General features: G+C 35.3%; 1 protein-coding gene across 1 annotated transcript in view; it reads left to right on the top strand.

Annotated features, from left to right (window-relative positions):
- Nucleotides 1-4,912: 4,912 nt before the first annotated feature.
- Nucleotides 4,913-27,349, top strand: part of TACR3 (tachykinin receptor 3) — a 61,069-nt gene continuing 38,632 nt past the window's right edge. Inside the window, exon 1 of the mRNA XM_081024569.1 lies at nucleotides 4,913-5,785. Coding sequence (XP_080880695.1) covers nucleotides 5,238-5,785 — 548 coding nt within the window. The 5' untranslated portion in view covers nucleotides 4,913-5,237. The remainder of the gene's footprint in view (nucleotides 5,786-27,349) is intronic.

The following is a 27,349-nucleotide window of genomic DNA, read 5'->3' as shown; positions in this document are numbered from 1 at the left end:
TTTATGTCTTCATAAGAGGGTAATTTGCACACAGAGAAACACACAGAGGAGGTGATGTGAAGACACACAGGGAAAACATCATGTGATGACAGAAGCAGAGATCGGAGTGATGCATCTACTAGTCAATGAATACCAAAGATTGCCAGCAACCAACAGAAACTGTAAGACAAGCATGAAACAGATTCTCCTTTACAGCATCCAGAAGGATTAAACCTTGCCCACACCCTGATTTCAGATTTTTAGCCTCCCAAACTATGAGAGAGTTAGTTTCTGTTGTTTTAAGCCACTCAGTTTATGGTAATGTGTTATGACAGCCTTAGGAAACTAATACAAATGTCAAATGCTAATGCTACAGAGAGGTCATGGAAGTTAAAAATGGAAAGTAACTATGTGGTTTAACATGCAGGTAATTGATAGGACAGAAGTATTAAGTGTTTAATACTAAGTGATAATATTATGAAGGAGGAAATGAAAATATTGAATTTAGATATTTTATTAAAGAAGCTCATCTAGGAATAGGAAAAGAGAGATAAGAGTGGTAACTAAAAGGGAATGTGGTCAGGAAAGGGCTATGTTAATGTGGATTCTTAGATACATTTCAGTCCTAAAGATGAAAGAATGAGCTATTGAAGAGAGAAAAAGAGAGAAAAGAAAGTAATGGATGAAAGAATCAGTAGCCTAGATGAAAGAATGACTTTTAGGAAAAGACAAATCACTTTCACAGAGACAATAACAAACGACTAAAAGATGGATCAAATGCAGAGAAATGTGAAATTCTTGGTTGATGGTCTCAATTTTGTCAGATAAATTGGAGACAAAACAATTTGCTAAGCATGAGAAGGAAGATGGAGAAGGAATAAAGCTGAGGAACAGTTGAAATTTTGGGAAATGGTAACTGATCACAGACCCACATGGATAGGGTAAATGGTAGAGAGCAAGAATTTTTAAGGAGCCCCTGTCTACATAATTAAGTATTGGTTGTTGATTGACTGCCAGTTATACTCAGCAGCCTGATTGTAGAAGCCCAAAACTCTGATGGTAGAACAGATGCAATGTAATTGCAAAGCAAGTGTGATGAAATAACAAATAACAACGCATGTATAATGAAATAACAAGTAGAATGAAATAATTTAAAAAGTAGGAAGTAAGAGTAACAGCGCAGACTATCAAGGTCTGAAATTAATAAGAAAGAAACAAACTCAGCATAGTGGGAAACAATGAACATACTAAAACTAAAAGTTTCAGTGGGGAAACTGTCAAATAGAAGGTTGTTGTCAGAGACAGAAATCTGGAATTTTGACAAGCTCTTCTTTCCAAAAATAACTCCTCCACTAGCCAATAACACTACCTAAAATTCTGCCCTGTGCTGCATACGTTGGGGAGGCCTGTGAAAATAAAAATACAAGTATAAAATATGCCATACTGTTTCCCTGAGTTGTCAAAGAGGAAAAACATAACTAAGACAGGACCAGTATCTATTTTATTACTCTAAGTTGTGAGTAAATTACTGGGGCACATTACTAACATGTATTCTAAGCAAAAATACAGACAGCGAATAAAATTTGGAAGAAAGGTAATCTATTAGGTAAAATAAAATAAGTAAAAATTTCTTGGTCATTAGGAATAAATAGCCAGCATTCACATAAATGATTATAATTTGTACTACACTTGTACAGTCAAATCAAGATTTAGTCACTAAAATCTAAATCCTATTAACATCTCCTTGGGTACCCTGCTTGGTTTTCATCTCAGCATCCTTAGACAATTGCGTAGCTACAAGCATACACACACTCCCAGGTTTTTTCCCCTCTCTTTGCCCTCCTACTACAAATATGTTTTGTTGTTGATAATGGTGTTTTCTTTATTGTTGCCATTACAACAACATCAATAAGCTTATATTCTTGGCAATAAACCTACATTATCTGTTAAATATTATCACCAGACGTTTGTGGACAACCCTCTTCCCTCTCTTTGTGTCCATCATATTACCTATACCTCAATATGTAGTTTCTTGTACTGATAATCTTAGGTTAAATTACTACAGCTTAAATAAAAGTTAATCATGAAAAGGCAAAAATTCTCTCTGAATGACCTTATAATGAAAGAATGGTCCTTGGTTTAAATAGTAAAAATGTGCCAAAAGGACAATCAGAGTATTAGTCTGCAATCAAAAAAATAAAATAATAGCTTCAGTTTTTAATCGTAAGATGATAGGATCCTTCTTTAAGAGTCACCTGGCCTGTTACTATTTTCTCTGCCCCTTCGCAGACCACAGCTAAGGCTTCTGGATTCTTATGGTAAGAGAAAGAGAATGAGGAAGAATGAGGAATCCAGGAGAGTAGGCTCAGATAAGAATAGAATTCAGATTCTGGATCTACAATGTCCAGATTATTCCCCAAATTCTCTTAGTCAAGAATCCTCCTTCTTAGCCTTCCCATATCTCCAAAACCTTCCCATTTTTTAAAGCATAAGCTTCTGGTAATCCTATCTGTGTTTTTTTTTTTTTTTCTGGAACTACATTTCATTCTCACAAAGAAATTTCTGAGAGAAGTGGACAGAATCCAGTGAGCACAACATCCTTCTGTACTCAAACTCTCCTTTTTTTTCCCTGTAACTTCCTGTTCTACTACTCATAATACTCACTTTAATGTCAAAAATACTGTTAGACTGCAGGCCCCAGGAGGACAGGGTGTATATCTGGCTGTTTCGTTGCCACATCCCTCGTACTTGGCACAGCTCCTAGAAAGTAGTATACTCAATCCGTATCTAAGGAATGACTGGAGCAATGAATGAACAATGGCTACTCAACACTACTATTCTGGGATACAGGGATATTCTCTCTAAGTAAGGCAGATTTGAAAAGAAAGCCATGACTTGAATTCTTCTCTTCCTCTGGGGGGAAAAAAAAAAAAGACCTCTTGTAGCCCTTGCACTGTAACGGCTAATTTTATCATTATCATTTATTTTTTGCCATATCACCTTCATTCATGTATAAGTCCATTGAAAACAGAACCACAGACTTATGATACTCTGTATGGGTAAGTAATGCAACAGTGTAAACTGGATAGATTTCTACACAACTAAGTAATTTTACAACTTAAAATATATGATCAAAATATGCATAATTACCAAACCACCACAATGACCCACTTCATAATCTTGATAAATGGTGTTATCATACAAAGGACTTTTTAAAAAAATTCTTCCTTGATTTTGTTAGGGAAGAAAGAGGCTTTCATTTATAACTACCATAATTTCTAGATGGTAAATGGACATAAAGAAGAAATTTTCTTTCAAAAGAAAATGGTACAATTTAGAATTAGTAAGCAGGAAATGGAATCCATATAAACTTTACTTATCATTTGTCATATATTTTCACAGGCCTCTTTGGGAAGAAATAGGAAATAATAACCTTTGATATATCACTTTCAGCATGCATTTATTCTGAAGCACAGTTGTGTTGAGGTAATTATCAGGATGCCCCAAACTTATTTTTATATATTACTGCTTTCATCATAAACACTATATACAAAGAAAAACACTATTCATTACCAGTCACCCTATGTCCATGTGTGCATTAATCATTGCAGGGTATTTGAAAAATACGTTCTAAACTGGGAAACTGAAGAATACAGTATATTCATAAATTATAAGCTACCATCTCTTGAAGCAGATGAAACTTTCTGTGATTTATTTTACCTGAAAACATAGATGAAATACAGACCAATAACAAGGGGGAAGTAGTGAATGTTTATTGAGGTCTCCCTCTTGCCTGGTGTTGTTGAAGGAATTCTGTTGAAACTATTAGATTCAAAAGTTTTTTTGTTTTGTTTTGTTTTTCATTTTCAAATGAGGAAACTGAGAGTCAAAGACCTCAAATGTGTTCAGGAGATTGCTAAATTATGGTTAACACTAAAACCCTGCACACCTGCCCCCAAGAGACTAGTAAAAGAGGACATCATGATAAACTTTGGTTTGATCTACCGCAGCACAGACTTTCTCCAGCTTGTACTCCACAAAGCACGCCAGGTCACCTGCTCCAGAAAAAGCTCAGAAGTCAGCGCTGCACGTGCCTGGGAAACTAAGGATATTGCTGCTCATCCTCATTAGTTTGTCCTCATGGTCAAACCCCCAAAATCGAAGTGCCAAATGTCTAAAACTGTATAACCAAGTTAGTATTTAAATTGCTTGCAGGGTATGTTTATCCCAGAGAAATAAAGAAATCCAAGCAAGTCTCACCGTATTTTAAGAAAACCTACATCTCGCGGTTTCTCATTTACCCTCTGTGCTGTTTGGCATTCCAACCTGAGCCATCTCCTCTAGGGAAAACCATAGTCTCTCAAGGTGATAGAGAGTAGAGGAAGAGGGGAAACAACGGGCTTTGGAAGTGAGAGTGAGAGACAAGGGGATCTGAGAAGTGATAACATAAACACACAAGCAGAAAGTTGAGTGAAAATCCAAAAGCCAGTGACATCTGACAGTGTGTGTGGCTCGCTGTACGCACAGCCCGCAGCAGGCTACACCCACACACACTCAGGAAAATCTGCCTTCAATTTATGGGTGAATGGTTTAATTGGTTTAGAAAAGAGCAGCGCACAGTAAATGTCTGAGAGCAAGGACCTCCGCAAAATACCTTGAAGTTAAAAGGGGGGAAACAATCTTGGAAAGATTTTAATTACATCTGGGAAGTGCAACCCTTCCCTTGGGCATGTCCACCCGCCAAGCTCCAGCAGCTTGGCGACCAATCGAGAATGAATGAAATCTGAAGGGTGGGTGGAGGAAAGGAGCGCAATAACAGCCTGCGAAGGGGTTGGTCAGCTCCACGGCCCTCACCACGTCACCAACGCTGGGGACGATAAGGGACTATAAAGCGTGCCGCAGCACCCGAGCCTCACCCAGTGCTCCAGCCGGTGTTCCCACCGGGGCGAACCCCGACATCCCTGTTGGTGGTGACAGCCCCTAACTTCTCTTCCGGACCACCTCATCCCGCTGGCCTGCCAGAGGCGCAAACACCTCGGAGAAAGTGGCGCATTCGCTCCCCATCACCTGCTGGTTCAAAGCATTTCTTTACCAGCAAGGGGAGCGGGACCTTCTCCACCACGCTTCCAGGTCAAGGGACGGGCGGGGTCGCTGAGGACTGCCCCGCAGCAAAGGGACAGAAGGCAAAGAAGAACTTCAGGGGACTCGGCTCGGGCTGAGGCGGGGAGTGGGCAGCTCCAGGGCTGCAGAGCGGGGCGATGGTCTCTCTGCCCTCAGCCACCAACTGGACGGCCGGAGAGGGAGGAGCGGGCGTGGACGCCGGCAACCTGAGCGCGGCGCTCGCGTCTGGGGCAACCGTGGGGGCGGCTGGGGCTGAATGGCTGCAACAGCTAGTCCACGCCGGCGACCTCTCCGCCTCGCCCTCCACGCTGGGAGTACCCGCGACTTCCCCGGAGCCTTTGCAGCCCCGGGCCAACCTCACCAACCAGTTCGTGCAGCCGTCCTGGCGTATCGCGCTCTGGTCCCTAGCGTATGGCGTGGTGGTGGCCGTGGCGGTCTTAGGGAACCTCATCGTCATCTGGATCATCCTAGCCCACAAGCGCATGAGGACCGTCACCAACTACTTCCTCGTGAACCTGGCTTTCTCCGACGCCTCCATGGCCGCCTTCAACACCTTGGTCAACTTCATCTATGCGCTTCACAGCGAGTGGTACTTCGGCGCCAACTACTGTCGCTTCCAGAATTTCTTTCCTATCACAGCGGTGTTCGCCAGCATCTACTCTATGACGGCCATTGCTGTGGACAGGTGAGAATACTGGGAGGCAGCAGAGATAAAGGAGACAGAATAGCTGAACAAGGGCATAAGGTTGCAAAGGAAATGGTGACCAGACGACAAGACGGGTTTGATAAAAGGACAGGGACTAGGAAAGAGTTATGGGACAAAGGAGGTCACTAACCCTGCAGTGGCTGAACCCGCTTCTGCTTCTGTGGCCTCCCCCACTCCCACCGTAACTCCTGATCCCTATTAAGGGCATCTACAGGGACTTAAGAAGGGGAAGGAGGGAAATGGGAAACTGTCATTCCAAGTAGGATAAAGTCAGTTAAAAACAATACTAGCAAACATTCTGAAATGGCTTCAAACAACTGCTGCAAAACTTATGTTCTCTGTAAAATGTACTTTTTGGCTTTCTGTCTCTCTGTCTGTCACTATTCTCTGAGACATGGATGATGAGTCACCCTTCACCTTTCCCTCCTCTCTCTGATTTGCTGGTGCTCCTCTCCACCCATCATATTTCTTACCCTTACCCCCAAGGCCAACCCTGGTTTGGCATCCCAATGAGGGAGCATTCTGTTCATCAGAGGCAACAGGTTCCCTCCCAAAGACTGCCTTCAGCTAGCAGTTTCCACAGTGTCTCAGGTTAGATGTCACTTCTGATAATTTGTGGAGGATAAGAGCTAGGTAGACCCTGTGCCTCCAAGATTGTATCCAAATCTCTCAGATAATGGGCAACAAAAAGCCCAAGGAATAAATGGTTAAGAAATGAAACACACTACTTTACAGCTGTTTAAGAACTTTTTAGATTCTTCCTTCATCTGTAGTAGGGATTCTGAGATAGTCAAGCAATGAAAAGAAGCTGGATTGACCTTCAACATTTGTTCTCATATTTAAGTTTTAAAATTTTCTTTATGTATTTGCTTTCTCATATTGAACATTACAAAATATGCATGTTTGTGTTAAGACAATAGTAAATCCCCACCTGTTATTGAAAGCTGATTATAGTTTAATTCAACCTTATGCTAAAAATGACCACATCTGTTGATTCAGTTTTGTGGTTGGCAGCTGCGTGGGGAACACATGGAGACTTTAATTTCAAGTCTCAATATTCTCACCTGTGGAAAATAAAGAGTACTTTTACTACACTAAGAAGCCTGTTTCAAAATAAAATGAAGCTTAACATTAATTCTTACTACATTAAGCCACCACTATTTAAAAAAATAAGAAAAAAAATTTCTTTCTATAAGTCTATCTGTGTTTACTATTTTGAAATAGTGAGTACAGAGGTATTTATCAATATACCACAGCCACAAATTAGGGAACAGGTGAAATTGCTTCTAATCTTGATGTACCAAGATAAAAATGAATGTTCTTTTGGTTTGAACGTCTTCCTTTTTGTTTTGTCTTGTTTTTTGTGTGTTTTTTTTTAGTTTTAGGTTTTACCTTTTTTATTTCTTGTAAGCATGTGGTTTTTAATGTGATCAAGAGAAGTATTAGCATATCATGTAAAATTCTCACAAACTGTTAATGATGCATTATGAAATTTGATGAAAATTTAATATATGTGACATTGGTATTTCAAGTAAGAGGAAAATGGTTATATTTCCACTTACTTTCTGCCAACATTTATACAAAACCTGAAATGGTCTCAGAGTTATTTGAATGCCTAATGTACTGTTATTTCATTACACTCGCTGGTTTGAAATTAATGAATACTTTACTACTTCTTTACTGGAAAACATTCAGTCACTAAAACTATACAATATTTATGGAGCATACAATTTGCAACAAAATTTGAAGCATACTCAGTTCAGTTTTTTTAAAAACTGTTATTTAAAGGAATACTCTTATTTGAGCAACTGATTAAAAAAATACAGAAATAGAGAAAAGCCTGTTTAAGATCATTTTTAGAAATGAAATACTATACAAATATAACAGTTATTAGAACTCAATAGTCTACAAGTCCACGGAATCTTTCTTCAGTGGTGTCTTATCAAACATGAACTGGAAAAAATTATTTCTGCAGTTATTTTATAGATTTAAGTTTGCAAGGTAGACCCTTCTGAGGAAGTTCACGAGAGTCATGTGTGCCTTTGGTTATGATTGCATGAACTCCCTGCACCATATAGAACATAGTTACTAGTATCTGCTCATAGAAATTATATTTTCCTATATAACTAATACTTTATTGAAATAACCATATGGGTTATATAATCCCTAATTAGTTCTTTTTGATAAAGGAATGCATCATTTAGACAGCATTGTGAACACTTGGCTCATTGAATTATGAGTGTTTTCTATTCCTTTTTAATACAAACTAAATTGTATCTTCCCAGTCCAAATGAAAAACATACAACTCACTCTGTTCTTCTGCCTAGAATCAGAAGATCCTCTGAGCTTGAAAAGTACTTCTGCTTTGACTCAGGCACATCTGGCTTCCCTTTAGCTGCAGCAAAATGCTTGCAACTGCCTATGACCTTAGGAATTTTAGACCTGAGAAGGATTTTAGATGTTTCCTTCTGAACACCTATATTTTACGAATGGAGAACCTCAGGCAAATAGTCCCATATTCTGTTGAGTAAGAGGCATTGAGTTTTCCTTGAAGTGTTTGGCACTCCATTCTGCACTGGGAAAACAGCTTGCTTTCTATTTCCACTTTTATAGACATATGATATTGGTAATTCTACTAAAGATTTGAATGTGAGATCACAGGTTCTGGTCTTATTCTGAAACATGTTACCTTCTGCTTTATTGGACACTCCTGCAAAACTGTGTTTTTATTGGCCAAAAGGCCATCTTTCAGTTCTATATAGTCCTTTTTTGCATGGAAGACTACTTCACACACACACACACACACACACACACACACACAGGAATTATTTGCCAACAAATAGTCACTTTTTCTCTCCACCCACCTCCCCAAATTTGCCATTTTGAAATGTAACATTTAAATGTAATTTATCTAAAAATGCTAAGTTTTCCCAAGATCATGCAGCAGAGCCAATATTCAAACAACTGCAGTCCACTCTCAGGCCCATGCTCTTCTGAACCTGTACATTATCATGGCTGCAAAGAAGTTGTGATGACTCCAGGGTTTAATTAGATAGTTATTTCTTCAATTAAATTAGAATTTAGCATGTGTTCATGCTATATGTCTTACATGTATATTAGCACATTACACATATATTACCTGTATTTTAATTGAGAATGTACATGTTAGAAAATTATTAATAGAACAGTTAATATAAGACAAATATTGTCATTTTTATTAATTTGTACCATGTACCATTTGATATATGAAGATATTAGACATGTACCATTTGATATATGAAGATATTAGACATGTACCATTTGATATATGAAGATATTAGAAAACGGAAAATATTTTTTTTCCATTTTCTAAGCACATTTTTTAGATTAAATTAGAAACCCTAGGAAAGTTTATTAACATAGAGTAAAGGACAATTTCAGTACACATAGTCCAATATTTAATTAAAGAATTTTTAAAGTGATATTCACTGTTTCTTACCTGAAAATCTTAAGGAAATAATTAAATATGTTTTATGTAATAGTTCAAAAGTATTAACAATGATTAACAAAGATAGTGAAAAATACTTTACATTATTCAAATCCAGAGATAAAACTAACATGTATAATTATTAAAAGAAATATTTAATCTAACTGAACTAAATTAAATTTTTTAGCCAAATAAAAATTGATCTTATAATCTACTCTTTATTTTTTAATTTCTTTAGGAAGATTCTTTTACATAAAACTAACTGTTACACTAAGTACTCATAGAACCTCTATTTCTTTTGAAAATTATTATGGGCAAATAAAAATACACAGTCATAAAAATTATGAGGCCTCAATCCGGTAACAAATTATCTAAATTTGTTCTGGTAAATTTTATATCACTGCTACAAATATTATGGATATAAACACTTTGGTCAAATTTTTAAACCAGTCTTTAATTCTACTTACTGCCTTAAGCCAATCTCTTTATTTCTCTCTACTTTAGGGAAAGCTACTACCCATACAGTTAGTATTCTTTATTTGTCTTGCAGTAAGACTTAATATTTAACCCAGCTGATGAACAGAATGAGTGTAGCCTAAGATCAACTGCTTTATCTTTACATTCTTTGCAAAATAGTAGCTAAAACTTATGTTTTGGAAAAGATTACTATTAGGAAATTCATTATCTTTGTCTCTTTACACAACTTGTAGGTCTGATTCAAGGGTTTTAAAATACATCATTTGCATCCACTAAAATTAATACTGTAGTAAGCTGTGAAAGTTCTGTTAAAATAATAGCAAATTCTTATAAAATTAAATATATATATATATATATATATGTAACTGAATGGATGAAATGTAAGATTATCACAGAGTAAGGTAATCCAAAGTGGCTCATACATAACTAGCAGAACTAGAGTTGATATCAAGGTTACATTAATCACAATAGGAAAGAATATTTAAGAATATTTGGATATATTTGAGAATATTTGATGAATAATTTCCTCTAATAGACTTGTAAATACCATGAAGATAGGCTCATTTTGTTCTTAGTTATCTTTGTGTCCTATGCCTATCATAATCATACTGGCTCACACATAGTAAGCACACAATCCATGAATAAATGAGCCATAAGAGTAATCAAATAAAAGAAAATTAAAGTGATGAGACATAACTTTTAATTTATTAAAATTGGCAGAGATTCGTAAGTATGTAGTGAGCAGGGCATTTTTACATATACTTTTAGATTGAACCTTATGAAACCGCCATTTTTATAGTTTATAATGTCAATTAATATTTTGTATGGCATAACCTAACAGTTGGATATATATTGTCAAAATTCTTTCAGTAGTGCAATTTACTGACATGTTCAAGGGTATTTTTTGAAACAAAATTTAAAGAACTGAAAACAACTAAAAGTTACAACAAAAGAAAATTATCAAATGAATAATGGGGCATCTAAAAGTGAAATTCTATGTAGAAATTAAAAAGTCACATGCTTGAATATACCATCAATTCTCCCAAGTCTCCAGGTACATGTATATAAATGTGGTAACATTAATATGAATATCTATATATTTTTTAGTCTGTAACCTTTACTTATAAACCATTTCCTCCTAGACTCCCAATTATTTCAGAGTCCCTAGAGAGGTCTGATGAGAGTTCATTGGTAGTCCTCTTTAGCACTTCCATTCTCCCCACCTCACCTGGCCAAAAAGAAAAAAAAAGAAAAGAAAAAAACAATGTCAACTCTTTGGTACAGAGCATGACAGTCTGTATTCCAAATAGATTTGGAAGAATGATCTTGTCCCTGATCTTTGCTCCATTAACAATTTCTTTTTTTTTTTTTTTTTTTAATTAATTTTATTGGGGTGACAATTGTTAGTAAATTTACATAGATTTCAGGTGTACAATTCTGTATTACATCGTCTATAAATCCCATTGTGTGTTCACCACCCAGAGTCAGTTCTCCTTCCATCACCATATATTTGATCCCCTTTACCCTCATCACCCACCCCCCACCCCCTTACCCTCTGGTAACCACTAAATTATTGTCTGTGTCTATGTGTTTGTTTCTCATTTGTTTGTCTTGTTCTTTCTGGTTTATATACCACATATCAGTGAAATCATAGGGTTCTCTGCTTTTTCTGTCTGACTTGTTTCACTTAGCATTATTCTCTCGAGATCCATCCATGTTGTCACAAATGTTCCTATATCATCTTTCCTTAACGCCGAATAGTATTCCATTGTGTATATGTACCACAACTTCTTTATCCATTCATCTATCGAAGGACATTTTGGTTGTTTCCATGTCTTGGCCACCGTAAACAAAGCTGCAATGAACATTGGCGTACACGTGTCACTATAAAGAAATGCTTTTATATTTTTGGGGTAGATACCCAGGAGAGCGATTGCTGGGTCATATGGTAATTCTATTCGTAATTTCTTGAGGAACCTCCACACTGCCTTCCATAGCGGCTGCACCAGTCTGCATTCCCACCAACAGTGTATGAGAGTTCCTTTTTCTCCACAGCCTCTCCAACACTTGTTACTATTTGTTTTGTTGATGAAAGCCATTCTGACTGGGGTGAGGTGATATCTCATTGTGGTTTTCATTTGCATTTCTCTGATGATTAGCGATGTTGAGCATTTTTTCATATGTCTATTTGCCATTTGTATATCCTCTTTGGAGAAATGTCTCTTCAGGTCCTCTGTCCATTTTTCAATTGGGTTGTTTGTTTTTTTGTTGTTGAGTTTCATGAGTTCCTTGTATATTTTGGATATTAGCCCCTTATCAGAGGAACTGTTTGCGAAAATCTTCTCCCATTCAGTTGGTTGCCTCATTATTTTGTCAATAGTTTCTTTTGCTGTGCAGAAGCTTTTCAGTTTCATATAATCCCATTTGTTTATTTTAGTTTTTACTTCCATTGCCTTTGGAGTCAAATTCATAAAATGCTCTTTGAACCCAAGGTCCATAAGTTTAGTACCTATGTTTTCTTCAATGCAGTTTATTGTGTCAGGTCTTATGCTTAAGTCTTTGATCCATTTTGAATTAATTTTGGTACATGGTGACAGATAGCAGTCCAGTTTCATTCTTTTGCACGTAGCTATCCAATTCTGCCAGCACCATTTATTGAAGAGGCTGTCTTTCGTCCATTGTATGTTTTTAGCTTCTTTGTCAAAAATTATCTGTCCATATTTATGTGGTTTTATTTCTGGGTTCTCAATTCTATTCCATTGGTCTATGTGTCTGTTTTTCCGCCAATACCAAGCTGTTTTGATTATTGTAGCCCTGTAGAACAAGGAAAAATCAGGGAGTGTGATACCTCCAGTATTGTTCTTTTTTTTTAATATTGCTTTGGCTATTCGGGGTCTTTTGTGGTTCCAAACAAATCTGATGATTTTTTGTTCTATTTCTTTAAAAAATGCCATTGGGATTTTAATGGGGATTGCATTAAATCTGTATATGGCTTTGGGTAATATGGCCATTTTAACTATGTTGATTCTTCCAATCCAGGAGCACGGAATGTCTTTCCATTTCTTTGTGTCTTCTTCAATTTCTTTCAAAAATGTCTTATAGTTTTCAGCATATAGGTCCTTCACATCCTTGGTTAAGTTTATTCCTAGGTATTTTATTCTTTTTGCTGCAATTGCAAAAGGAATTGTTTTTTCTATCTCTTTTTCTGAGATTTCATTGTTGGTATATAGGAAAGCAATGGACTTTTGTACGTTGATTTTGTAGCCAGCAACTTTACTATATTCATTGATTGTTTCTAATAGCTTTTTGGTGGAGTCTTTAGGGTTTTCTATGTATAGCATCATGTCATCTGCAAAGAGTGACAATTTAACTTCTTCATTCCCAATTTGGATGCCTTTTATTTCTTTCTCTTGCCTGATAGCTCTGGCGAGGACTTCCAACACTATGTTGAAAAGCAGAGGTGATAGGGGACAACCTTGTCGTGTTCCTGAACGTAGAGCAAAGGGCTTCAGCTTTTCACCATTAATTATGAGATTAGCTGAGGGCTTGTCGTATATGGCCTTTATTATGTTGAGGTATTTTCCTTCTATACCAATTTTAGTAAGTGTTTTAATCATAAATGGATGTTGTATCTTATCAAATGCTTTTTCTGCATCAATTGATAGAATCATATGATTTTTGTCCTTTATTTTGTTTATGTGATGTATCACATTGATGGATTTGCGAATGTTGAACCATCCTTGTGCCCCGGGGATGAACCCCACTTGGTCGTGATGGATAATCTTTTTAATGCATTGTTGTATTCGATTTGCTAGAATTTTGTTTAGGATTTTAGCATCTGTATTCATCAGAGATATAGGTCTGTAGTTTTCTTTTTTGTGTTGTCCTTACCAGGTTTTGGTATCAGGGTAATGTTGGCCTCATAAAATGAGTTAGGGAGTACTGACTCTTCTTCAATTTTTTGGAAGAGTTTGAGCAGGATTGGTATTAGATCCTCTTTGAAGGTTTGGTAGAATTCACTGGTGAAGCCATCTGGTCCAGGACTTTTGATTTTGGGAAGGTTTTTGATGACTGATTCAATTTCGTTACTGGTGATCGGCCTGTTAAGATTTTCCAGTTCTTCATGATTCAGCCTTGGAAGGCTATATGTTTCTAAGAACTTGTCCATTTCTTCTAAGTTATTAAATTTGGTGGCATATAGTCCTTCATAGTATTCTTGGATAATCCTTTGTATTTCTGTGGTGTTCGTGATAACTTCCCTTTTTTCATTTCTGATTTTGTTAATTAGTGTCTTCTCTCTTTTTATCTTAGTGAGTCTAGCCAAGGGTTTGTCAATTTTGTTAATCTTTTCAAATAACCAGCTGTTTGTCACATTAATTTTTTCTATTGTCTTTTTGTTCTCTATTTCATTTAGTTCTGCTCTGATTTTTGTTATTTCCTTTCTTCTGCTGACCTTGGGTTTCGCTTGTTCTTCTTTTTCTAGTTTTTTAAGGTGTAACATGAGGTTATTTATTTGGGATTTTTCTTGTTTCTTGAGTTGGGCCTGTAATGATATAAATTTTCCTCTTAAAACTGCTTTCGCGGCATCCCAAAAATTTTGGTAGGATGTATTTTCATTGTCATTTGTTTCTATGTATCTTTTGAGCTCTCCTCTAATTTCTTCTTTGACCCAGTCATTCTTTAAAAGTATGTTGTTTAATCTCCATGTATTTGTGTTTTTTCCTGCTTTCTTTTTGCAGTTGATATCCAATTTCAAAGCTTTGTGATCAGAGAATATGCTTGGTATGATTTCAATCTTCTTAAATTTGCTGAGGCTGATTTTGTGTCCCAATATATGGTCTATCCTTGAGAATGTTCCATGTACACTAGAAAAGAATGTATAGTCTGATGTTTTAGGATGAAGTGCTCTATATATGTCAATTATGTCCAATTCCTCTAATGTGTCATTTAGGGCTGCGATTTCGTTATTTATCTTCTGTTTGGATGATCTATCCATAGCTGTCAATGATGTATTTAAGTCCCCTAGTATAATTGTGTTTTGGTCAATTTCTCCCTTTAGTTCTGTTAGTAGTTGCTTGGTATATTTCGGTGCTCCCTGATTGGGGGCATAAATATTGATGACTGTTATGTCTTCTTGTTGTATAGTCCCCTTTACCATTATGAAATGTCCATCTTTGTCTCTTGTTATCTTTTTCACCCTGAAGTCTGTTTCATCGGAAATCATTATGGCTACACCTGATTTTTTTCTGGGTACCATTTGCTTGAAGTGTCAATTTCCACCCTTTCACTTTGAGTCTATGCTTGTCCTTGTAGCTGAGATGTGTCTCTTGTAGGCAGCATATGGTTGGGTTTAGTTTTTTGATCCAATCTGCTACTCTGTGTCTCTTTATTGGTGAGTTCAGTCCATTTACATTCAGGGTGATTATTGATATGTGAGGATTTCCTGTCATTCTGTCTTTAGTTTTCTGGTAAGGCTGTGTCTCCATTGTTTCTTTGCCTTTTTGTTGTTGTCTGTTATTTCTGTGTGGTAGTATTCTATGATGTTTCCCTCTGTTTCTTCTTTTATTACAGTATATATTTCAGATTTGGATGTTTTTTGAGTGGTTACCCTTGAGTTTATATAAAAGAAAGTTTGATATTTAGAGTATTCCAGTTTCTTCAGTACGCTTACTTTCTCTATTCCCATATTCCAGTTCAGGCCATTACGCTCCCCCTTTTTATGTTTCGGTTGCCACAAGTTGTCCCTGTTGATGGTGGTCTAATAGCCTCCTTTAGTATTTCTTGTAGTGCAGGTCGTGTATTAGAAAATTCCCTCAGCTTCTGGATGTCTGGAAAGGTCTTTATTCCTCCTTCATATCTAAAGGAGATCTTTGCTGGATATATTATTCTTGGCTCATGAGTTCTCTCTTTCAATAGTTTGAATATTTGGTTCCATTCCCTCCTAGCTTGTAGAGTTTCTGCTGAAAAATCTGATGATAATCTAATGGGCTTTCCTTTGTAAGTTACCGTCTTCTTTTCCCTGGCTGCCTTGAGGATTCTTTCTTTATCATTGATTTTAGACAGCTTCAATACAATGTGCCTTGGTGAAGGCCTGTTGGGATTGAGGTAATTAGGTGTTCTATTTGCTTCTTGGATTCGAGGATCCAGTTCTGTCCACAAGTTTGGGAAGTTCTCATCGACGATTTGTTTGAATATATTCTCTGTTCCCTTCCCTCTTTCTTCTCCTTCTGGTATGCCCATTATTCTTATATTGCTCTTTCTGATGGAGTCAGAAAGTTCTTGTAGAGTTCTTTCATTTCTTTTAAGTCTCAAGTCTCTTTCTTCTTCCCTCTGTGTAAATTCCAGGTTCCTATCTTCGATGTCACTGATTCTTTCCTCCATCTGGTCAACTCTACTACCTAAGCTGGATATTTTATTGTTAATTTCTTCTATTGAGTTCTTAATCTCCAGAAATTCTATTTGGTTCTTTTTCAAGATTTCAATCTCTTTTGTAAAATGCTCATGGTGTTCTTTGATTGTGTTTCTGAGTTCATTAAACTGCCTTTCTGTGTTTTCTTGCATCTCGTTCAGTTTTTTCAGAATTGCGATCTTGAATTCTCTGTCATTTAAATCACAAAGGTCCATATCTCTAAGTTCCTTTTCTGGAGACTTTTCACTTTCTTTCTGAGCTATCTTGTTGCCTTGGTTATTCATGGCAATCACTGATTTACTATTTCTCTTCCTAGACATCTACAGGAGTGTCTTCTGCAACAGGTTGATAGGTATGCGAAGAGCTTTTGGAGTTCCAAAGCTCTTTCTGCACCAGATTCAGAGCCCGTTTGTTTCAGCAGTTCTGTTTACTCCTGCAGGGATCCGCCCAGATAGGTGGGGCCAGGGGCGGGGTGAGTTGTGAGAGGTGGCCCAGAGCAATGGCGGCGACCACCACCACAGCCAGTCCTGCTTCCACAGCTACCTCCCCTTTGCCGGAACTAGTTGAGCTGCGAATCTGTGTCTGCGGTCCACAGTTCTCAGAGCAGCAAATATTCTGTCCTTTGATCCGACACTGCTACTTTATCGCTTCTAGCACCGAGCAGGTGGGGGCGGGGCGAGCTCTGGGAGGGTAGGGAGGGGGCGGCTAGTCTCCGTGCCTAGGCTTCCATTCTCCGCTCGGCAGTGAGGGCTTAAACCACCGATTTCAGCCCTCTTCCCTCAGTCTTTGCTCCGAGGTCTGCCGTGAGCGAGCGCTGGGTTCAGCGGTTTTGTATGCTGCCCCCTCAGCCCTGTGGGCCGTAAGCGGAGCCCTAGCAGTCCGAGTCCTTCCCTCTCCCGCAGTTGCGGAAGATCCGGGCGCAGCGGGCTCCGAGCACTGAGCTAGGTCTGTGTCCTGCGCCCGCGCAGCTCCGTCTCCGCACTTCTCCTCTCCCTCCTCCCCCGCTCGCGCGATTCACCCACCTGGAGGTGAATTCAGTAGTCGGCCTCTTCGTCTTGCCTGTCTGCTGTGCAAGGAGTCCTTTGTGGAGTTATTGTTGTCCGATTCGTTGTAAATTCCAGGGGAGTGTTACAGAGCCTCACCTCACGCCGCCATTTTTTTTTCGTTTCAACAATTTCTTAATGATCAGTGTCCTTTCATCTTCTACTTGAAACTCTCTCTCCCTGGGGCTCAGCTCTAAATCATGTGTCCAGGATGATGAATTGTCCATTCCTCTTCTTCCTTATGCCTCATGGCTCTGAGTATAAACTGTTTTTCTTGAAGCTTGCTCACTGGTACATTAAATACTAAATGCTGCAAAATAGACAACTGGGGTGTGCAGCCCCACTACTTCATTAGACACAGTCAGGGTCTGAATCTCGTTTTAGACTCAGCAAGATCTCTGACACATGAGGAATTTTCAGACCATGGATTTAACTGTCTGATAGGATTCTATATGTGCAATAGGTAGATATGGATTTGATATGCTCTGAACAATGAGACATTGGATTATTTTATTTTATTTTATATTTTTGTTTTTCATAATTATCTACAACAAAATGCACTCCTTCAACATGAAACAAAAGAAATTATTAATCAATTATAGTTCTGAAGGTGGATGGTGGTGATGGTTGTACCACAATGTGAATTTACTTAATACCATTGAACTTTATACTTAAAATATATAAAATGGTAAATCTTATATATATTTTACCATAATAAAAAGTTTTAAAATTATTCATTGATTAAATAAATAAATACTTTTTAAAGACCCAATAATGACTCTGAGATACCTGCCCAACAGTTTGGACTCCAGAAGATAAAAACTTGATTAAAATTTATGTAATTTTGTAGTAGATGTTTTATGACAACGTTTTAAATACATTTTGTAGGCTGAATTAGAAACCATGAAGACATCTCTGACAAGAGAGTACTATTAACATCATAATAGATTGTTTTGTAGGCTGTGACATCTTTTTCCCAGAAATTGTATAAAGATATTCCCCCTTGTGAAGTAATTTAGAAGCCTGCCTAAAAGTACAGGGGGATAAATAGCTCAATGTTTCTATTATTTAGATTGGTATGTGCCACAAGTCTTTAAGTATTCACTGACGTCGCCTATTCTGAGCTTGTGTTATCATCTATGAGATGTTTTTTTTTTTTTTTTTTTTACTTCACACTGTCCAATTATCAAATTTATTTAAAACTCTTTTTTATGCACTCCTGTAAATAGGAAAAATATGTATATGATTATATAACTAAGCAATAGTGCGCTCAGTTGTGTTCTGGAGCTGGTTTAGACTGACTAGAGGGAATCAGTTGTGCACATTTTTTCCCAACTTTGTATCCAGTGATGTTACTTTGGTAGCTTGAAATTGTGGTAGGAGTATTTACATCACAGAAATCTGCAAACACTAAAAATCAGGAGTTTTCTCTTTATTTTTTTTCTCAGAACGCTTATTTACCAACAAACAATGGTAGTCACTCACTCAACAGATATTTGATCAAAAGATATTACCTTTCAAGTAGTAAACATTGTAGATATGGAGTGCACTGGAATAAACAAAGTAGATATGGCTCATATCTTAGTGAGACTGTAATTAATATCTCTAGCTTGAACGCCTGGAGCTAGAGTCCTGAATCCAAAAAACCTACACAACTTCACCCTTCTGAAATCTATTAGGCATCTCAGACTTTACAGGCCTCAAACTGAGTTCCTGACATTCCTCTGAAACTTACTCCTCCTGCGGCCTTCTGACCCTCAGGGCAAAACTCTTGGAAGTACTCTTGACTCATCTCTTCTTTTGTATTCCATACCCAATCCATCAGCAAATTAATGACTCCTACTTTCAACCTACAAATATATGCAGAATCTAACTTCTTAAGATGTCTACTGCTACGTCCCTGGTCCAAGTCAACATCATCTCTCACCTAAATGATTCCCATACTCCTACTCTTCTTCCTTTTTAGTTTATTCTCAATGCCACAACCAGAACGATCCTGTTAATAATGATCATATCATATATTCCCTCTACAAATCTTCCAATGGCTCCACAGTTCTCTCGGGGTAGAAATCAAAGTCCTCACAATAGTTTAGAAGAACTTCTAATAAGCAGTCATTTGTTACTCTGACCTCATCTTCTTCTTATCAGTCTGAGACCACTCTGCTCCATATTGCTGATCTCTTATTTCCTCAACACAGAGGCGTGTTTCCACCTCAGGATCTTCTGCTTTGTGTGAAACACTCCCCCTCCGGATGCCACAGCATCCACTCCCTGCTACTTCTAGACCCTGACTACTTTAAATTGCCTTCTTTTTATTATATGTATCACATTCTAGAATACTATATAATTTGCTCATCTGTAAAGTTTATTGTTTGTTTGTTGTTGTTTTTTGGTCTGCCTGCCCTACTAGATTGTAAGTTCCATGAGAACAAGGCTAGACCTGTGCTTCAGTTAAATGAATGAATGAATAACAGACAGTGTCCATAGTAAATATGAGGACACATAGATGGGGGAAGCCCGTTTACAGTGTTAGAGGAGAAAAACACAAAAATTGTAGAAGCATTTTAAAGTTCTTTATTTTACAAAATAATACAAAATATCTCCTAATAAATCAGCTATGAGTAGTTAATATCTAAATAAAAATGAAACATTTAAAATTCTCTATACAACTTAATACATGATTAGCATATTAAGCTATATCATCTATAAAGAAAAAGATTTGGACATTTTCAAATTAGCATAAGGAACAATTTTGAAGAAATCAAAGTACTCACAAAATTGAGTGTTTATATTGAATAAGTACTATTAAGAACAATTCAGAATTCCCAGATAAACTTACTGAATTTAAAAGATGTCACAGTACCACGTGTATTGATTTTTATACCTTCAAATTGAAAGGATATATGGAGGTCATTTTTTTTTTCCAAAAAGCAAACTACATGGTGTAAAATAAATTCAAAATTCTTAAACATCATGTTTTCATTAGTTTAAAATATTTTACTCCTTATATCAAATTTTTTTCAGTATTTCTTCAACAAAGATGTACATAATCTAAATTTCAAGTTGAAGGTTATATTATTTCAGAATCAAAGAAAACTAGTGTAATCCAATATTACTTTTCAAAAGTAATAGATTAAAAAGTCTTTCCTATGTAAGAAATTACTGGCAATCCCCATTCACCAATTATAGAACCATTGCTGATGAATATCTTTAATGAACAGGAGTGAAACAAGTCTCCTTAGAAACATAAAAAGATACCAGTTTTAAAATTTTAGCAGCTTATAAATAGAACACATATGCTGAAGATTTTATTTATAATATATAACATATATCAGGGGTGCCAAAAAAATGTATATAAGTGGGCACTTTGGTCAACGTTGCTCAAGCAGTAGTTCACTGTAATCAGAAGTGTCTAGACGCTAATGGTAACCATTTTGAGCACCTCCTGTAATTGCAGAAGTCAAACGTGACTTGCATTCATCTTTTGGTATTGGTATATATTGAGTATTACAATCTGAATACAGTTTTTTCCTTTCTTAAAATGTGTATACGTTTTTGGCACCCTTTGTATGTATATAATACACACAGTTGACTCTTGAACAACATGGGTTTGAACTGTGCAGTTCCACTTATACATAGATTTTTAAAATCTGCATTTATGCTAAGTGAAATAAGTCAGACAAAGACAAATACCAAATGATTGCACTTATATGTGGAATCTAAAAAAACACAACAAACAAACAAATGAACAAACAAAACAGAACTAGACTCATAGATACAGAGAACAAACTGATGTTGCCAAAGGAGAAGGATGTGAGGGGATGGCTGAAAAAGGTGAAGGGGAATCAGAGGGATAAACTTCTAGTTGTAAAATAATTAAGCCATCTCTTAATGGGGTGTAGTGTACAACATGGAATACAGTCAATAATATAATAACTTTGCACAGTCATAGATGGTTAATAGATTCATTGTGAAAATGACATCATAAGGTATATAAATGTTGAATCACTATGTTGTATGTACACTGTAAACTAATACAATATTGTATGTCAATTATAATAATTTTTTTTAAAAAATCTTTTAAGTGGGTCTGCACAGTTCAAACCCATGTCTTTTAAGGGTCAACTGTATTTTTGATCCATGGTTGAGAATCCACCTACGGGGAGGGCCGCCTTAAGTTATACAAGGATTTGCCAATTTTCAGTTGCATGGGTAGTCAGCACCCTAACCCCTGCATTGTTGAAGGGTTAACTGCATATCATATATTTGCATAAACAGATTAACAATTCTATATGCACAGTTCTCACTTTGCACAATTTATAGTTACTAAGATTTAGTTATATAACACCAGTCCCATCAACAGCATGGCTAAAATTTTCATTACCATATCATATTAGCTCTGTGTACTTGCATAAAGTACAAAATTAGCTGCTAGCTCTTGAGTCCATGAATTGCTTCACAAATAACAGACATACTTCATAATCAGTAACCAATCATATTGTCTTTTTCAAAATCTGTTACTGGTTGGTCACTGATCAGACAGCACAGCAAAGCACGTAGTTTACTCATTGACTTAGCGTAATAAACTCAAATGACAGAATGGCTAATTAACAGAGGGACTGGTCAGCAAAAATGAGTGTAATGAAGTGACAACAATGAAAGTAATTTTCCAATCACACTGTTAGCTACCTCAAGGTTGTGAAGATTCAGTTCTATGTTTGTTTTTTAGAAAACTTTTTTTAATAGTTTTTTTAATAGTTTTATAAAACTATTTTACTGATAGTTTTATATCTCACATTTATATATGATCTTTTTGGAGATAGTTTTTGTTTATGGTATAAGATAACAGTATAATTCATCTGTTTGCATGTGGATATTCAATTGTCCAGTGCTGTTTGTTAAAAGATTGCAGTTTCCCTCTATTGAATTGCCTTGACATATTTGTCAAAAATCAATTGAACATAAATATAAGTGTTCATTTCTGGACCCTTGATGTTTCTGTTTCATTGATCTATATACCTATTTTTAATGCCAGTACTACACATCTTTTTATTTTTATTTTTAAAATTACAGTTGACATACAATATTGTATTAGCTTCAGGTGTACAACATAGTGATTAGACATTTACATAACTTAAGAAGTGATCACCCTTATAAGTCTGGTACCCACTTGATACCATACATAGTTATTACAATATTATTAACTGTATTCCCTATGCTCAGTACTACACTATCTTGATCACTGTAGCCTGGTAATATGTTTTGAAATATGGAAGTGTAAGTCCTTCAACTTTATTCTTATTTTTATAAATTGTTTTGACTATTCTAGGATATTTGTATTTCCAAATTATTTTTAGAATCCACTTCTTTAATTCTGGAATTAGAATAGGGATTTTTATAGGGATTGTGTTGAATCTTTTAATAATTTTGGGAAGTATTGTCAGCTTAACAATATTGAGTTTTCCAATCCATGGACATGGACTGTGTGTGTCTCCATTTATTGAGGTCTTTCTTTCAGTAGTTTTCAATGTACAATTCTCAATTATTATATTAAATTTATTCCTAAGTATTTTATTCTTTTTGGTGCTATTGAATGGAACTTTAAAGTTTATTTTCAGATTGTTGATATCTAGTATATAGAAATTGATTGAAATTGTATCCCGTGATCTTGATGACCTTATTTATTAATTCTAATGGGTTTTGGTTTTTGTGGGTTTGTTAAGATATTCAATATGGAAGATCATCTAATCTGCTAACAAAAATTATGCCTTTTTCAATCTGATGCCTTTTATGTTTTTCCTTTTTTTTTCTTTTTTGCCTAAATGATTACCCTGTCTAGATACTCCAGTATAATTTTGAATGGAAGTGATAAAATTGGGCATCCTTGTCTATATTACAGGGGGAAAGAATTAGATCTTCAACAATTAATTATGATATTAATTGTAGTGTTTACAAATGCACTTCATCAAGTTGAGAAAGTTTCTTTCTATTCCTAGTACATGGAGAGTATTTTTTATGAATGGGCATTACATTTTGTCAAATGCTTTTGCCTCTGTTGATATGATCATGTGGTCTTTGTTCTTTATTCTATTACTATGGTATATTCATTCATTGATTTTCAGATCAACCTTGAATTTCTGAAATAAATCCTACTTTTTTCCAAGATGGATAATACTTTTTGTATGTTCCTGAAATTGTTGTTTGCTAACATTTTGTTTAGGATTTTTGCATCTGTATTTATGAGTGACATTTGTCAGTGATTTTTTTTCCTTGTGATGTCTTTGGCCTTTTTTAAATTGACATATACCATTGACAGGTATAATTGACATATACCATTATATTAGTTTCAGGTGTACAACATGATTTTATATTTGTTTACATTGCAAAATGATCACAATATGTCTAGTGAATATCTGTCACCATGCATAGTTACAATCTTTTTTCTTGTGATTAGAACTCTTAAGATCTACTCTCTTAGCAACTTTCAAGAATGCAATACAGTATTATTAATCATAGTCACTAAACTGTACATTACATCACCAAAACTTATTTATTTGATAATTGGAAATTTGTACCTTTTGACTTCCTTTGGCTTTGATATCATAGTTCATAATACTAACCAATATAATGAATAAGACAGGTTCCCTCTTCTATTTACTGGAAGACTTTGTGAATAGTTGGTAATACTTCTTCAAATGTTTAGACAAATTTGCCAGTGAAACAATATTTCCTTTGTGGAAACATTTTTACTTACTAATCTTATATCTTTACTTGATATATATATATATATATATATATATATATATATATGTATATATATATATATATACATATATATTATATATACATATATATATACATATATATATGTATGTATGTATACATCTATATTCAAATCTGAATATATATATTCAGATTTTCTTTCTCTTGATTCAGTTTCAGTCATGTTTCTTTTTTACGAATTCTTCAATTTTACTTCAGCTTTCTCATTTGTTGGAAGAGTTATGGCTCACAAAGAAGAAAAACTATTAAAATAAAATTATCTTACATTGTAGATGTGTTGCAAGAGGACAGAGTAGCAACTCTTACAAAAAAATGAGTAGCTATTTTCTCATTTCTCAGTGTATCTCATGTATGAATCGATCACTGTCTAAAACATTTGTCTCATGCCATTTGCTATCTACTTATTCTGTTTTATTTTTCTTCATAATATTTACTAGCATCTCTTTTGTTTATATGCATAGCATCTAGGATAATGACTTTATATATTTGGCACTCAATACATATTTATCATATGACTAAATGAATGAATGAGTAAAGGCAATTTTTAAAACTTTGCCTATCATTTGTAATCATTGAACAATTTGTGCTCAAATTAAAAATACCTTAGCACAATAATCTCAAGATCCATCCATGTTGTCGCAATAAACTTTAATTAAAAAAGAATAAAGAAAAAAAACCTTAATAAAATATGATAAAAATATAATTAAATAGAAAAATATGATGAAAAACAAGCCTTTCTTCCCCATCTTTGTTTTCTATTTGCACTGTTAAATAAGCATTTATATCATCACAACTTAAATACCGAAATATTTGGAAATCCTCTTGCTTGATGGGTGCCATCATCTCCATGAGTTTAAAGATAATATAGTGGAACTGCCACCTGCCACTATTTACTTCAGAAAGGAGTTTGATTTGGTATAGATCCATATTAGACAAAACTGAAGGAAATTAATTCCTAGTGCACCCAAAGAACTTACAAAATCTCCAAGTGTAACATTGAATATTTCCATTTAATCACTGAATCACTGAGAACTATTTACCCTTATTGAAGTTGCATAGAAAATCTCATTATTTTCTACACAGGAAATTATTTTAAAAGGAGAGATTTAGAGAAATAACCTATACCATACTACCCAGGTGGAATAGGGTTCTGTTGAAAAGCCAGGGACTATATTAAAAGAATTTTTTTAAATCTGTAGATCACAATTTTGGAATGAATTTATTTTTCTTTCCTTGCCAATCCGAAGTACCTAAGAACCATTTTAAATAAGTCATTTTTCTTTGTTTGTTTTTATCTCAAGCTTACCACTATAGCTGTTTCTTTTTTTGTCTCAAGTGTTAATTTCTTTCTATTGAACATAGTTTAGCATAATTTGATTGAGTGTCTCCTGTGCCTGACATTATCAGTCTCTTTGTATAGATTGTGTCATTTAATGTTATTTAACCTCATAATCATACTCTATGTTATGTTTATTATTTTCATTTAACAAAGTTAAGAAAACTATTCCTTTTAAAATGTGTATATGTGCTGAAGTTCTCTTTTGTAAACAATTATTCACTCATCCATCTGTCTAAATATTCAACAACTATTTGTAGTCACTATCCAACAATCATGGTGACTGTTATACTTTGTTAGGTGTTACAAAACTCAGAGAAGAATAAATTAGTATCTCTAATGAGCTAAAATCAAAGTGAGAACATAGTGCTATTGGAATATGTAGGAGGTAAAAACTAACTCTGGACAAAGAGAAGGGCAAGAATCCACAGAACATTCTGTAATCTGAGAGGAAATTAAAGGACAGGTAGAAGTTTTCCAATTGTAGATCTTTAGAATAAGGTAATCTATTATGTTCTGATTTCTAAATTGTTTATCATTAGAGATATTTTAAGTAGCAGACACTAATTTTTAACATTGAGTTTTATATTGTCCGTATAGAAAACCACTTTTAAATCTGTGTCTGAAATTTTGAGGAGAAATTGTTTCATGTAATTAATGTTCACTGCATTTTTATATAAATCATTTTATAGTTACTATAAATAATTAAAATTTAAAGATTAAATGATGTATGTATAAAACTCTGAGAATAGTGCCAGGTAGACAGTAAACATTTAACAGGTGTTAGCAATTATTGCTTTTATTGTAAAAAAAAAAAAATCTAAATTTATATTTAGATTTTTCCCCCCTCTCTGTGCTGTAGAAAAGCTGGCCTTCTCTAGTGCTTCAAAAATCTCGCGTTCTCCAACGTCAGGACTTGTGTTCCACTTTCTCTTCTAATCCCAACTTCATTCTAATTAATTCCCACATATCCTTCTAATCTGACGCTGTTTCCTTAGGGGAGGCCATACCTAATTCTCTTCCATCATTTCAATCCAGGTTAGGTCAAATTCTCTCTTTTATGCTTTATAATTACTAGTACATGTCCTCATAACATCATAGTGTATACAATGTGGACAGTTTTATTCAGTAGAATTCCCAAATGATTGGGCTAGACAGGTTAGCCTAACAAGGCTAATGAGAGATGGGGCACTGGGCTAAACTTCTCAAGGGATTGTTAAGTGACAGGGTCACCCATGGTTTCATGTAGGATTTTAGAAAATGCCAGAATATAATGTGACTATAACAAAATGAATAAACTCATTTGGAAACATCAGGATGAAGAATAATGGTGTATTCTCCCTTCCCCTAAACTTGCAAATCCAATAAAATTTTGAAATCTGAAATGCTTTCTATAATTGAATTTGTTGTGGAAATGACAGTACAACTTTGCATCCAGGTTCACACTAGATGAGATGAATATATTTTAAACAAATTCAAGAATAGAAACAAAGGGAACCCAATAGGTCAGGTAGGAATTTTTAGAAATCATGGGGGAGAGTACTGAACTCACACAGGCCATTATACTAAAGCTCCAAAGGAACTTGAACGTAATATCCAAGAGGCAACGTTGTCCCAAGAGACATTTAGGTAACAATTTCTGACATATTTTCTGACTATTTTAACAATGTATTTCTGCATTGGACTCAGAACTCCATGAGAATAGGAACCACATCTATTTTGTCATCAGTATAGCCAAAGAATGTAACACAATCCTGGAAAATAGTCAACATTCAAAAAATAGTTGAAAATAAATAGTTGCTATTTAATTAATAAATAAGTGAATAGATAAGCCTAATTGATAAATTTATCTTTTAAAATAATTTCTTGGTTTTAAATTACATTTGACATACAATATTATATTAGCTTCAAGTGTACGACATAGTGATTAGACATTTATATAATTTACAAAGTGATTACCCCGATAAGTCATTACCCATCTGATACCATACATAGTCAGTACAATACTAATGATTATATTTCATACGTT

This window comes from Rhinolophus hipposideros (genome assembly GCF_964194185.1).
Source record: "Rhinolophus hipposideros genome assembly, chromosome: 1".
Taxonomy (NCBI): Eukaryota; Metazoa; Chordata; class Mammalia; order Chiroptera; family Rhinolophidae; genus Rhinolophus; species Rhinolophus hipposideros.
The sequence above is the reverse complement of the archived record's forward strand: the minus strand, read 5'-3'. Positions and strand labels throughout refer to the sequence as shown.